The 15,196-nt window shown below is 39.7% G+C and overlaps 1 protein-coding gene across 2 annotated transcripts in view; it reads left to right on the top strand.

Annotated features, from left to right (window-relative positions):
* The window catches only part of Trpc5 (transient receptor potential cation channel subfamily C member 5), a 261,694-nt gene that overhangs the window by 154,385 nt on the left and 92,113 nt on the right, over positions 1–15,196 (top strand). For both annotated transcript variants that reach the window (XM_037199143.1, XM_028876912.2), the window contains one exon: positions 13,672–14,193. In XM_037199143.1, coding sequence (XP_037055038.1) covers positions 13,672–14,193 — 522 coding nt within the window. The remainder of the gene's footprint in view (positions 1–13,671; positions 14,194–15,196) is intronic.

The raw sequence follows: 15,196 nt of genomic DNA, 5'->3' as shown, positions 1-15,196 counted from the left end.
AAACAAATTTTAATTTTGATGGTTCTGTTTTTTCAAATCTGGATAACATATTCTTCCCCATCTGATGCCAATGCCTGTCTCCAAGGTAGCTCACGCATCACAACTACTGCTATCTAACCTTCTGGGTAGGCAGAGGAGAACAGTAATGGATGTGATTAGATACTGGTGTTCTTCATTTCTGTGTAATACAGAAAAATGAAATCTAATGGTTTCTGAAAAAGGTTGAACATTGATTTTCTCTGACATTTTAGGATGGGGGACATAGCAGGTGGAAAGAGGGGATTGCAATTTCGATCAGTCTAGGCAAAAGGCAGGAGATTAATTTCCAACATGATGCTATCAGGCTAGTTCTGGGAGGAAATGGCCATCAGAGAGGGTGAGTCTGTGAACAGATGGTATTGTGGGTATGAATGAAGTGACTACTGAAACAGGTCTTCCTAGTAATTTCAAACGGATGATTCAAATTTCAGAAGGCTGTGGTCAATTCTACCAAGAATGTCTGCCTAAGTCTGGAAAAATAAGGTCCAGAAAATTGCCAAGTAGTCTATTCAGGGATGAGATTAAAGGAAGTTTATGTATCACATGGGTCCCTTGTGAACAGTGGCTTTATAAAAGCTTGAGCTAGCCGTAGAAGTGGAGAGACTACATCATCACCTATCCCTCTGTGCCATCCTTTGTCATTAAATTTAGGTGAATTTTTAAAGAAGGGACTGTATCGTACTCTGTTCACTGCACTGCTGGGATGAGCTCTTAGCTGAACAATTCTATCCTATGCTGACTAGTCTAGAAGGATCCCAATATATAATACTTAGCTTTCAACAAGGATTCCTTGGGGAATGGTAGGAACAAAGTCAGTAGGGTCTAAACACAAAACCTCAGAGGAAGGTAGGCAATGTAACTTCTTTAGCAGCCATGTCCTTAGCACGCGTCATTGCAAATTCTCAAATTCAATCAAGTCGGCTGATGTACCAGGTTTCTTGCAGATAATATAAGCCAAATTTAATTTATTAGCCTGATGATTTCCCTCTCTTCTTCCAAAATACCTGCCAGCTTCTTTTTTATTTCATTAAAAAAAAAGATATGATTTTTAACTGGAAGCCTAAGATCATTCAGCCTGATTTTGTAGTTCAAAGAGAAGGCAAGTTTAGGTAAGGAAAAAATAAAATTGAATTTTGCACCTGACCTCTATCTGAAAAAAAACAGCAGTTACAGGATATTTAAAAGGACAATAACAAATTCTGATCCTCACACAAATTTAAAATTAACATATGTTACCTTATTTATCAATTTCACAAGGAGAGTTGTAAACAGGACCCTGCAAATTATAGCTCATAAACGAAATCCTATGGTCATTGCCTGCTTTTTCAAGTAATATTTTGTTGGAGCACAGCCACATCCAATCATTTTATTTTATTTTATTTTATTTTACAATACTATTCAGTTCTACATAACAGCCACAGATTTCCCTTTCCCACCACCTCCAGATCAAGGCCACCCCCGAGGACTGAGATCGACCTGATAGACTCAGTCCAGGCAGGTCCAGTACCCTCCTCCCAGATTGAGCCAAGCGTCCCTGTATAAGTCCCAGATTTCAAACAGCTATCTCATGCAGCGAGCCCAGGACCTGGTACCACTGCCTAGATGCCTCCCAAACAGATCAAGTCAATCAACTGTCTCACCTACTCAGAGGGCCTGATCCAGTTGGGGGCCCCTCAGCCTTTGGTTCATAGTTCATGTGTTTCCATTCGTTTGGCTATGTGTCCCTGTGCTTTATCCAACCTTGGTTTCAACAATTCTCACTCATATAAACCCTCCTCTTTCTCGCTAATTAGACTCCCAGCGCTCCACCCGGGGCCTAGCCATGGATGTCTGCACCCAGACTCCTCAGTACTTGGATGGGGTTTCTGGCACAACTATTAGGGTGTTTGGCTATCCCATCACCAGAGTAGGTCAGTCCCAGCTGTCTCTCGGCCATTGCCAGCAGTCTTTTGTGGGGGTATCTTTGTGGATTTCTGTGGGCCTCTCTAGCACTTTGTTTCTTCCTTTTCTCGTGTGGTCTTCATTTACCATGGTCTCTCTATTCCTTGTTCTCCCTCTCTGTTCTTGATCCAGCTGGGATCTCCCGCTCTCTTTCCCTCGACCCTTGCCCTTCATTGCTCCCACTCATGTCCAGGCTGTTCATGTAGATCTCAGCCATTTCTCCGTCATTGGGTGATTCCTGTGTCTTTCTTAGGGTCCTGTTTTCCAGGTAGCCTCCCTGGTGATGTGAGTAGCAGTCCAGTCATCCTTGTTCCACATCTAGTATCCTCCTATGAGTGAGTACATACCATATTTGTCTTTCTGAGTCTGGGTTACCCCACTCAGGATGATTTTTTCTAGATCAATCCATTTGCCTGCAAACCTCATGATGTCATTGTTTTTCTCTGCTGAGTAGTATTCCATTGTATATATGTGCCACAATTTATTTATCCATTCTTCAGTTGAAGGGCATCTAGGTTGTTTCCAGGTTTTGGCTATTACAAACAATGCTGATATAAACATAGCTGAGCAAGTGCTCTTGTGGCATGATTGAGCATTTCTTGGGTATATGGCCAGGAGTGGTATAGCTGGATCTTGGGGGAGATTGGTTCCCAATTTTCTAAGAAAGCGCCATATTGATTTCCAAAGTGGTTGTACAAGCTTGCATTCCCACCAGCAGTGGAGGAGAGTTCCCCTAGTTCCATATCCTCTCCAGCATAAAGTGTCCTCAGTGTTTTTGATCTTAGCCATTCTGAGAGGCGTAAGGTGGTATCTCAGAGTTGTCTTGATTTGCATTTCCCTGATGATTAGGGATGTTGAGCAATTCCTTAAATGTCTTTCAGCCATTTGGGTTTCCTCTGTTGAGAATTCTCTGTTTAGTTCTATAGCCCATTTCTTAATTGGACTGTTGGTCGTTTTGATGTCTGATTTCTTGAGTTCCTTATACATTCTGGATATCAGTCCTCTGTCAGATGTGGGGTTGGTGAAGATCTTTTCCCATTCTGTAGGCTGTCACTTTGCCTTGTTGAATGTATCCTTTGCTCTACAAAAGCTTCTCAGTTTCAAGAGGTTCCATTGATTGATTGTTTCTCTCAGTGTCTGTGCTACTGGTGTTATATTTAGGAAGTGATCTCCTATGCCAATGCATTCAAGACTACTTCCTACTTTCTCTTCTAGCAGGTTCAGAGTAGCTGGATTTATGTTGAGGTCCTTGATCCACTTGGACTTAAGTTTTGTGCATGGTGACAGATATGGATCTATTTGCAGCCTTCTTCACGTTGATATACAGTTATGCCAGCACCATTTGTTGAAGATGCTTTCTTTTTTCCATTGTACACTTTTGGCTTCTTTGTCAAAAATTATATGTTCATAGGTGTGTGGGTTAATGTCAGGGTCTTCAATTCGATTCCATTGGTCCTCATGTCGGTTTTTATGCCAATACCAAGCTGTTTTTATTACTGTAGCTTTATAGTAGAGCTTGAAGTCAGGGATTGTGATGCCTCCAGAGGTTGTTTTATTGTGCAGGATTCTTTTGGCTATCCTGGGTTTTTTGTTTTTCCATATGAAGTTGAGTATTATTCTTTCCAGGTCTGTAAAGAATTGTGTTGGTATTTTGATGGGGATTGCATTGAATCTGTAGATTGCTTTTGGTAAAATTGCCATTTTTACTATGTTGGTCCTGCCTATCCATGAGCATGGGAGATCTTTCCATTTTCTGACATCTTCTTCAATTTCTTTTTTCAGGGACTTAAAGTTCTTGTCATATAGGTCCTTCACTTGCTTGGTTAGTGTTACCCCAAGGTATTTTATGTCATTTGTGGCTATCGTAAAGTGTGATGTATCTCTGATTTCCTTCTCAGCCTGTTTGTCAATTGTATATAGAAGGGCTACTGATTTTTTTGAGTTCATCTTGTATCCTGCTATGTTGCTGAACGTGTTTATAAGCTTTATCAGTTCCTGGGTGGAATCTTTGGGGTCACTCAAGTATACTATCATGTCATCTGCAAATAGGGAAAGCTTGACTTCTTCCTTTCCAATTTGTATCCCCTTAATCTCCTTATGTTGTCTTATTGCTCTGGCTAGAACTTCAAGTACTATATTGAATAAGTATGGGGAGAGTGGACAGCATTGCCTCGTTCCTGAATTTAGTGGAATTGCTTTGAGTTTCTCTCCATTTAGTTTGATGTTGGCTGTTGGCTTGCTGTAAATTGCCTTTATTATGTTTAGGTATGTTCCCTGTATTCCTGATCGCTCCAAGACTTTTATCATGAAGGGGTGTTGGATTTTGTCAAATGCCTTTTCTGCATCTAGTGAGATGATCATGTGGTTTTTTTCTTTGAGTTTGTTTATATGGTGTATTACATTGATGGACTTTCGTATGTTGAACCACCCTTGCATCCCTGGGATGAAGCCTACTTGATCATGGTGGATAATTGTTCAGATGTGTTCTTGGAGTCTGTTTGCCAGTATTTTATTGAGTATTTTTGCATCAATGTTCATGAGGGAGATCAGTCTGTAGTTCTCTTTCTTTGTTGTATCCTTGTTTGGTTTGGGAATCAGGGTTATTGTAGCCTCATGGAAGGAGTTTGGTAATGTCCCTTCTGTTTCTATTATGTGGAACAATTTAGAGAGTATTGATATTAACTCTTCTTTGAAGATCTTGTAGAATTCTGCGCTGAAACCATCTGGTCCTGGGCTTTTTTTGATTAGAAGACTTTTAATGACTGTTTCTATTTCCTTAGGGGTTATTGGACTATTTAAATAGTTCATCTGGTCTTGATTTAACTTAGGTATGTGGTACATATCCAGAAAATTGTACATTTCTTTTAGGTTTTCCAGTTTTGTGGAGTAGAGGTTTTTGAAATATGACCTGATAATTCTCTGGATTTCCTCAATGTCTGTTGTTATGTCTCCCTTTTCATTTCTGATTTTGTTGATTTGGATTCTCTCTGTGTGTCCTTTGGTTAGTTTAGATAAGGGCTTGTCTATCTTGTTGATTTTCTCAAACAACCAACTCTTTGTTTCATTAATTTTTTGTATTATTCTCTTAGTTTCTATTTTATTAATTTCAACTCTCACTTTGATAATTTCCTGGCGTCTATTCTTTCTGGGAGACTTTGATTCTTCTTGTTCTAGAGCTTTCAGGTGTGCTGTTAAGTCACTAGTGTGAGATTTCTCCAACTTCTTTATGTGAGCATTTAGTGCTATGAATTTCCCTCTTAGCACTGCTTTCATAGTATCCCATAAATTTGGGTATGTGGTGTCTTCATTTTCGTTGATCTCTAGGAAGTCTTTAATTTCTTTTTTTATTTCTTCCTTAACCCATTGGTGATTCAGTTGAGCATTACTCAGTTTCCATGAGATTGTAGGTTTTCTGTAGTTTTTGTTGTTGTTAAAATCTAACTTTAAACCATGGTGGTCTGATAGAACACAGGAGGTTATTCCAATTGTTTTGTATCTGTTGAGATTTGCTTTGTGGCCAAGTATGTGGTCGATTTTAGAGAAAGTTCCATGGGGTGCTGAGAAGAAGGCATATTCTTTTTCATTAGGATGGAATGTTCTGTAGATATCTATTAGGTCCATTTGGGTCATGACATCAGTTAAGTCCTTTATTTCTCTGTTAAGTATCGATTTGGGAGATCTGTCCAGTGGTGAAAGTGTGGTGTTGAGATCTCCCACTATTAATGTGTGGGGTTTTATATGTGGTTTAAGCTTTAGTAATGTTTCTTTTACATATATGGGTGCCCTTGTGTTTGGGGCATAAATGTTCAGAATTGAAACTTCATCTCGGTGGATCTTTCCTGTGATGAGTATGTAATGCCCTTCTTGATCTCTTTTGATTGCTTTTAGTTTGAAGTCTATTTTTTTGGATATCAGGATGGCTACACCCACTTGTTTCTTAAGACCATTTGATTGGAAAGTCTTTTCCCAGCCTTTTATTCTTAGGTAGTGTCTGTCTTTGAATTTGAGATGTGTTTCTTGTATGCAGCAGAAAGATGGGTCCTGCTTTCATATCCATTCTGTAAGCCTATGTCTTTTTATAGGTGAATTAAGTCCATTGATAGTAAGGGATATTAATGACCAGTAATTGTTCATCCCTGTTATTTTTGGTGGTAGCGTGTGTGTACTTCTCTTCTTTGGGGTTTACTGCTGTGGCTTTATCTATTGCCTGTGTTTTCGAGTGTGTATCTGACTTCCTTCAGTTGGAATTTTCCTTCTAGTGCTTTCTGTAGGGCTGGGTTTGTGGATAAGTATTGTTTTGGCTTTGTCTTGGAATGTCTTGTTCATTCCATCTATGATGATTGAAAGTTTTGCTGGTATATTAGTCTGGGCTGACATCCATGTTCTCTTAGTGTCTGCATTTCATCTGTCCAGGTCCTTCTGGCTTTCAAAGTCTCCATTGAGAAATCAGGTGTTATTCTGATGGATTTACCTTTATAGGTCACTTGGCTTTTTTCCTTTGCTGCTCTTAATATTCTTTCTTTATTCTGTATATTTAGTTGTTTAATTATTATGTGTCGAGGGGACTTTTTGGGGGGTCTAGTCTGTTTGGTGTTCTATAGTCTTCTTGTATCTTCATAGGCATTTCCTTCTTTAAGTTGGGAAAGTTTTCTTCTATGATTTTGTTGAATATATTTTCTGTGCCTTTGAGTTGGTATTCTTCACCTTCTTCTATCCCTATAATTCGTAGGTTTGGTCTTTTCATGGTGTCCCAAATTTCTTGGACATTTTGGTTCATGACTTTGTTGGCTTTAGTGTTTGCTTTGACTGATGAATCTATTTCTTCTACTGTATCCTCAATGCCAGAGATCCTCTCTTCCATCTCTTGTATTCTGTTGGTTTACTTGCATCTGAAGTTCGTGATCTTTTACTCAGATTTTCTATTTCCAGCATTCCCTCTGTTTGTGTCTTCTTCATTTTTTCTATTTCCCTTTTCAGATCTTGGACTGTTTCCTTTATTTGTTTCATTGCTATTTCATGATTTTCTTTCAGTACTTTATTGTTTTCTTTCAGTACTTTATTGTTTTCTTCCAGGACTTTATTGTTTTCTTCTAATTTGTTTGCCCTTTCCTCTAGTTATTTACAGCGTTCTTCCCATTTTTTGTCTTTTCCTCTACATAAGCCTCTAACTTCTTCATGATGTTATTCATAAGGCTGTTTTCTTCTGCTTCTTCCAATTTTTGATGTTCAGATCTAGATGTTGGAGGCGGGCTAGGTTCTGGTGATGCTGTATTGCTCTTCATTTTGTTGTATGTACTTCTGCCTTGACGTCTTCCCATCTCCTTATGGTTCGCTCTTGGCCTTATCTGTGCACTTGTTTCAGACAGAGCTGACAGATTCAGGAATTCTCTCTCTCTTGTCCAGATGGGAGCTCCCTTGTCCAACTGGGAACTCTCGGGCAGGATGGAAGCTCTTATCTAGATGGGAAACTGGGGCAGGATGGGAGCTTTTGTCCAGATAGGAATTCAGTAGTAGGATGGGCGCTCTTATCCTGAAGGGAAGTCCAGGACAGGATGTGCGCTCTCTGGTCCAGAAGGGAAGTCGGAAGCCCGCATCCAATCACTTAAACATTGCCTATGGCTATTTTGTGCTACAATGGAAGTGCGGTAAGGTCCCACAATGTTGAAACACTCACTCTCTAGTCTTTCACAGAAAAAAAATTTATTATAGACTGCCAAGAACCTGGAAATAAATTCATCTATGTATGCAAAGCATCAATTATCTGCACAATTATATGTATCTCACCAGATAAGAAATATTTGCATTATAATTTATGGAGCAGTATGTTTTTTTTTAATTAAAGGCATAGATAATCCAAAAGAATGTAGTAGGCAGGACTTCCAGTTTCTTGTTTTGCACAATGCAAAGTTGTTTTCAACTTCCTTTGCCAATTGCTAAGAAACCAATATGGGTACCAAAGTTTACTCTATCTATAAATGAGGAGGATAAATACTCTATTGTGACTTGGAAGGCATTGGAAAGATACACAGCTACACTTACGACACCAATGATTCATTTCTGGAAAACTGCAACTTTCAGACAAGACTGAGGTGTTCTTTCTCAATGTTATCAATTCAAATGTAAATAACCTCTATCAGGGATGATCCAGATATGTTTGTCAATAATTAATGGCTTCATAGTGACTTTTCCCTCCAAAGACCAGCTGATCAGTCAGCCACCTATAATGATTCCAAGGTCTAAGGACCTCCATGAAAATTTTATTAACTTTGGTTAATAAAACCTGCACAGAAATACTCTAAAATATAAGAACAATTCCAAGAAGACAGTACTGGTGATGCTTGCCTAACATGGCAGGGATATGTTATCAGACAAAAGCTGAGATGAAAGCTCTAGGTTAACTTGCATTAAGCAAGAAGGTCAGTAAAAGTACATATAAAAGAATGAGGTATTGTTGTTAAGGTTTTGCATATATTAAAGTTTTATCCAGAACACCAAAGACAACATGAAAAATAAATTATAAACCAGGTATAATGGTGCAGACATGTGATCTTAACATTTATGGGGAAAAGGCAGGAAGATTTTGTCTTTGAGGCTAACCTGGGCTACAAAGTGAAACCTTGTTTAGAAAAATTAAGAAATAGGGTTTTTTTTATTTTTAAAAATTACTTTTCTGGGGAGTGTTTTCGTTGGTATACTTGTATCTGTTGTGATAGTTATAGAGACCACATTTGCTGAAAACTTCATATGTTCCTACGTAAGCAGTACACATATACACAATCTCTATTTATACTGCACCCAGCTGTTTTAGTTATATTTTTAACCATGTTACAAAATACCAGACACAAATAACATAAGTGAGGCAGGATTTATTAGGGCTCACAGTTTCAGAAGACTCAGTTCAAGGACGGGGGTGGGGGAGTGGGGGGTGGAACACAGTTGTTTGCTTCATGTCAGCCAGGAATCAGATCAAGGGCTTACAGAAAGGGGACAGAGCAAGATATAGTCCTTAGGAAATGTTCTTCCCCACCTACTTACCTCAAACTAGGTCCCACCCCATATTTCACCATCTCTCAATAATGTCCTCATATTATGAATCCATCGAAGGACTAATTCTTTAATATTTCAGAGCCCTCATGACCTAGCCATCTCTAGAAACACCATCATAGATATCCAAAGATGTGCGTTACTAAATTCCTAGACTTTCCAGCTTGATCAAGTTAAAAATACATGTTAATCATCCTTTGCTCTGGACCCCATCTGCTCATCACCTCAGGCACCTTGAACTATTTGTAAGTCCCTACTTCCCTTTATTTGGAATGTCTTACCCTTCCTGGTCCCCGCTCCCAGTCAAAATGATCATGTTGCAGCTTCATCCCATTCCTTTCACAGACACATTTGTGCTTCTTAACTGGTGTATTCACCAAAAATTTCAGTCTACGAATCCAGAGTGAAGTCTTTTATTACACACTATGGCACAGGTATGGATATGTAAATTCAGACACTAATAAAATAAAGATGATGCCCTAATGCAAAACCCCAACAGTTGGGATTTTGAGTGGAGGAGGGTGACAATGGTGATTTGCACTTCTCCTCCCTCATTCATTATCCGCTCTGAAAAGTAGGGCTGCGCAGAGTTCTTGGAGTAAACCATTGGGCTTGGAGGAGTGGAGGAGCTCACAGAGGCTGATTTCTTTCATTCTTTGATTTCAGCTTATTGTGATAAAATGCCCTGAGAAAACAAAATCAACTTAGGGAAGAAGAGATTTTTTTTTTTTTTACTTCACAATTCCAGGTCACAGGCAGTCCATAAGTGTGGAGAAGGCAAGGCAGTGCGGACATGGAAAAGTTGCATCACATCCACTGTCAAGAGCAGAGATCGAGACAGCAATAGGTGCATGCATGCTTAAGAGGACTCAGCCTGCTCTCTGCTTTTATGCAGTTCAGAATCTTCTACATATGAAATTGTGCCACTTCCAGTGAGTGGGTCAACTGGGAGACGGGCCTCTTGGCATGACTATGGAGGAGTACCTTGATGATGTTATTTAACTGATGTGGGATGACATGTCCACTCATAATGGTGTCATTCCCTGGCAGGGATCCTGGACTATATACTTAGACAAAGAATAGTGAACACTAGCATGCATTTAATAGTGTCTTCTTACTAAAGACATCATGTGACCAACTGCTTCAGGCTCTTCCTGCTTTGGCTGCCCTATAATGATGATAATGATGGCTTGTGCCTAAGCCGTGAGCTAAAACAAACCCTTCCTTCCTTCCTTGAGTTGTTGTATTTTGTCACAGCAACAGAAAAGAAACTAACACTCCTCAGTAAGTACAGTAAGTATGGAAGATTTTCCCTAGTCTTCTCTGTTGCCCAACAGCACAGAGCACAGTGCTAGACACACAGCAATCTTTAGCAAAAATGAATTAAAATAGCCTATTCTAAAATTAGGACTTGAACTCTTTCGTTTGCAAACCTGACTTCCACAACTTGGATTCAAGCAAGTTCATTTCTTTCAGGCCCTTTCTCCAATCCCAGTTGAGAAGGTAGATATTTCAAGAGTCTTTGTATCCCAAGTTGACCCTGAACTCGGGATTCCCCTGCCTCTATCTCCAAAGTGCTGGAATTAGAAGTATGTGTCACTATACCCACTATCTCAAAGTAGTGTTGGTTTCCATGTCCTTGATGGTTAAACATTTTGAACTTTTTATGTGTTCATTGGCTCCTTTGTACTTATTTTATATAAATTTTATTTTTTTTGTGTGTGTATGTGTCTTGTATGAGTGTATATGCATGTGTGTGTACACCCACAGAGGGCAAAAGATGGCACTGGATCTTTGTAGCTGGAGTTACAGGTGGTTGTCAGTCACCCAACATGAATGTTAGGACCTGAACGATAGCCCTCATGATTGAATGGCAAGTTGTGCTGACCACTGGGCCACTTGTGCGGTGCTCTTTTGTACTTCTTCTGAGAGCTGTCTGTTCAGCTAATTTGTCCATTTTTTATTAGATGATTTATTATTTTGTCATGCCCAGGGGCCCACCTCCCAGTTGATCCTAGATTCCATCAAGTTGACAATTAACACTAATTCTCACAAGGCTGCAAAGAAGCATATTGTGAGATAGAGAACCATGTAAAGGAGAATCAGAAAAGTAGCTATCTCAGATGAAACCTCAAGCCTACAATATTTGAATAGGCAGTTGGGGGAAGACATGGTCACTGAAGACTACACTCTTTGGAAAAGTTTTCCTCTCTGGGCTCAGGTAACCAAAAAACCAAGTGGAGTATCAGAATGTTCCTTATGGGAATCAAATAGCTCCAGAGAGCTTTTCCTATTTCAAGCATACAGCCTCCTATCAGCGCCATGACATAAGTAGGGTTAAACAACAATCTTGTGTACTTCTGTGGGTCTTGGACAGGCCTGTCAGCACTGAAAAGAAGAAAAGGAAAGGAAAGGAGGCTGAGAAGTATAAAGAGCATGGAAGGAGTGGGTGAGAGGACAAGCTGAGCAGCATGTTACAAAGCAGACTGTACCTCCACCCTCACCCAGAGAACACTGTCCAACAGGTCGACACCCACTCCACCTTCTCCTCACCATTTTAGAGAATGACAAAGATCGGAAAATGTCCCTACCTAGAGAGAGGACAGATTTTCCAGATCTGAGCTCTCTTCTTCCTGGGCAGACTATGACAAATTGCTCACTTGCCATCTCTCCCCACTCCACGGCTTTATGCCAGTTGTGTTTATGTTCATTTCCAGGCCCACTCAGACCTATTTCTTCCTAAGCCTGTAGGCTTATGTTAATTTCTGAGATGGTTCTTTCCTATGTCCAATTTATTTTGTGAGTCAAGTTGTTTTTTTCCACTGTTTTGTTTGTAGCTTCTCTTTTCCAATGTTTCACAATGTTTACTCTCTTCTCTATCCTAGCAATTGATGACTGACAGCCTTCATAGGCCAATGCAAGTACTCAGTGAGGACAACAGATTTCTTGCTGTCTGTTCCCCTTAGCTTTCCTCTCCCCCTTTTCTGGCCACATCCCTGTATTAGAAATCCCTTGTATTAGAAATACAAGGTGAGATTTTTTTAAAAGGAGGTAAAAATGATGAAAACCAGTAATTCGTGCTTTTGTAAGGTCTCCAGTAACTGTAGATTGTTATTGTTGTTGTCTTTTAAAAAATAAAAAGAAAGTATTGATTAAAACAATATTTTTTCTATTTCATGAGATTCCCAACTGACCCTGTTCTTTTCTGCCCATTGAAAAGTGAGCTTTGACACTGTGCTCTTCTTTTCCTCAAATATAATAAGATCAATATTTCCCCCATCTGCTGGGATGCTACCCATGCTTCACACAGATTTCCCTTCCAAAAACCTTCCCCTCACTGTCCCTGTCCTCCTCCATCTTATAGATTTCATGTGAGTCTAGTGAGCTCCCTAGGTTTCTGTTGTATTTTCATTTTTGAGACAGAATTTCCTGTATCCTTAGTGTCCTTGAGATAGATAGATAGATAGATAGATAGATAGATAGATAGATAGATAGATAGAGAAAGATAGAGAGAGCCAAGAATATCCTTGAACTTCTGATGTTCCTACCTTCCCATCCCCAAGCTGCTAAGACTACAGGTGTGCACAACCCTGTCCAGTTTATATGGTTCTTGGAATTGAAACCAAGGCCTTGTGCATGCTAGACAAACACTCGACTAACTCAACTGTGACCCCAGACCCTCTCACTTTCTTTATTGGACTGAAAACAGACTGAGTCCCTGAAGATTTATTTTTAAGTTGGAAGACTGCTTTAATTCATTGATCAGGTTCTATGCATTTCTCCAGGTGTGCTCCTGAATACATAATGAACTCTGCACCTTCTAGCTATAGATATTGTTTCCACAATACATCATATCCTAGACACAGCAGTTTTATCAAATACCCCCTTGTCATTAGCAATTCTGCCCAAGCTTGGACTTCCTCATTTACAATATTACTTCTCCCTGACAATACCTAATTTTTTCTACCTTCCTGGACTTAGAAGAAATTGCATTAATCAGGTCTGCTCTTTAGTCTGCTAAAGTCCTGTATGCATACAAAGTCAATATCATTTGGAAGAGTCTTTTCTTTTGTCATTATGACTTTATTTAGTTGCATGGTCTTCAAAGTGATTGCTTGTCTTTGTTCTTTCAAGCCAATATTCCAGCAGTCTCAACAGCTCAATTAAAGCTAAACATATAACACCATGAACTGTTAGGGACTTTATGATCTGTGCAATTCAGCCAGAAGGCCAAGAACAACATCATCTACTTCTTTGTTTCCCTTATTCTGTTATATAGAACTAGACATATAATGGTAACATAATTTTAATTGCTGAGTTCCACAGTTGCACTACCTGGGCAGAATTTTGCTTCTACTACTGAAAACTACATAATCTTAGGTGTGTCCATTAACCAGTTGTGTCCATTAGCCTCTCACAGCTTCTTCCCATGGGAAAAATATTTACCAACTAGGGTTGTTGTGAATATTAAATAAGTAAATGCAAGTGAAGTGCTTGGGGAAGTGCCACACAGCAGCCCACAAACATTACCTGTTTGGGTGAGAAGTCACAAGAGAATGGAAATTTCAGTTTGTGAATTAACAATGGATGCTCCGTTGTGCTCCTAACTATAACCCTGACCCTCTGTGTTTCTCATTTCTTGTGTAGGTTCCCACCCTGATGATGGACACCCAGTTCTCTGAGTTCACACCAGATATCACTCCCATTATGTTGGCCGCCCACACCAACAACTATGAAATCATCAAATTGCTTGTCCAAAAGCGGGTCACTATCCCACGGCCTCACCAAATCCGCTGCAACTGCGTAGAGTGTGTGTCCAGTTCGGAAGTAGACAGCCTGCGTCATTCAAGGTCCCGACTGAACATCTACAAAGCTCTGGCAAGCCCCTCACTCATTGCCTTATCAAGCGAGGACCCCATCCTTACTGCTTTCCGGCTGGGCTGGGAACTCAAGGAGCTAAGCAAGGTGGAAAATGAGTTTAAGGCTGAGTATGAGGAGCTCTCCCAGCAATGTAAGCTCTTTGCCAAGGACCTGCTGGACCAAGCTCGGAGCTCCCGAGAACTGGAGATCATCCTCAACCATCGAGACGACCACAGTGAAGAACTTGACCCACAGAAGTACCACGACCTGGCCAAGCTGAAGGTGGCAATCAAATATCACCAGAAAGAGGTAAGCTGAGATCATCTCTGAATCCTGGGGAAGCTTAACGCTCTCAGTGTCCACAGCATCAAAGCAAGCCTCAGTATTTTTCTACCACTTAAGATTTCAAGCATGTGTGGTTGGATAAGCCTTAGGAACAGTTAGGCCCATTCATCTGCAGACAGCTTCTGTGTATTTCCTTTGTGACCAAAAAAGCAGTCACCTTATTTACAAGGAAAGCATTTTATCATTCAACAGATACTTGTCAAGTACTGTTCTTGGTGTTTGGAATACAGAGGATAAACAGTGATCCTCCTTGTTTGGGGATGTTTTACAAGTTTGAACTTAGTGTGTTTGGAGACAAAATTTGTCAAGATAATGATATTCAAAATTTATATTATAATGTGAATACACTTGATCACTGATTATTTAACCGTTAAAAGCTCCCTTCATGTAGGATATTATGAAACAATACAGCTAATTTCTAGTTTGGACATAAATAAGTAAATGAAGCCTAACTTTATCTTCACCATATTACCTATGGAAAGTGAATTTAGCATTTTCATGGTAAACAAAATCCCCTAAATTTCTTGGAAATGGGACTAGAGAAATGGCTCAAAGATTAAGAGCACTTGTTGCTCTTACAGAGGACCCAGGTTTGGTTCCCAGTGCCTATGTGGTAGCTCACAACCGTCTGTACCTCCAGTTCCAGAAGATCCAATGATTCTGACCACTGTGGACACGAAACACAGTTGTGGTACATATTCATACATACAGGCAAAACACCCATACACACAAAATAAATAAGTAAATAAATAAATCTTTCAAAAACTTTAAAAAAATCCTTAAAGGCATGTGGTTTATGTGTCTTAATAAGCTAAAGAAAAAGATGTATTGATTTTCTGTTTATTATTCTTATATTCATTTTCTTTTCCTTAGTTTTGGTGGTGGTGGTGGTGGTGGTGGTGGTGGTGTGTGCATGCACATGTAAGCACGCATTTGCAGTGTTTGAGACAGGGTCTCATGAAGGAAA

This window comes from Peromyscus leucopus, chromosome X (genome assembly GCF_004664715.2).
Source record: "Peromyscus leucopus breed LL Stock chromosome X, UCI_PerLeu_2.1, whole genome shotgun sequence".
NCBI lineage: Eukaryota > Metazoa > Chordata > Mammalia > Rodentia > Cricetidae > Peromyscus > Peromyscus leucopus.
Note: the sequence above shows the minus strand (reverse complement) of the source record. Positions and strands in the feature narration are given on the sequence as shown.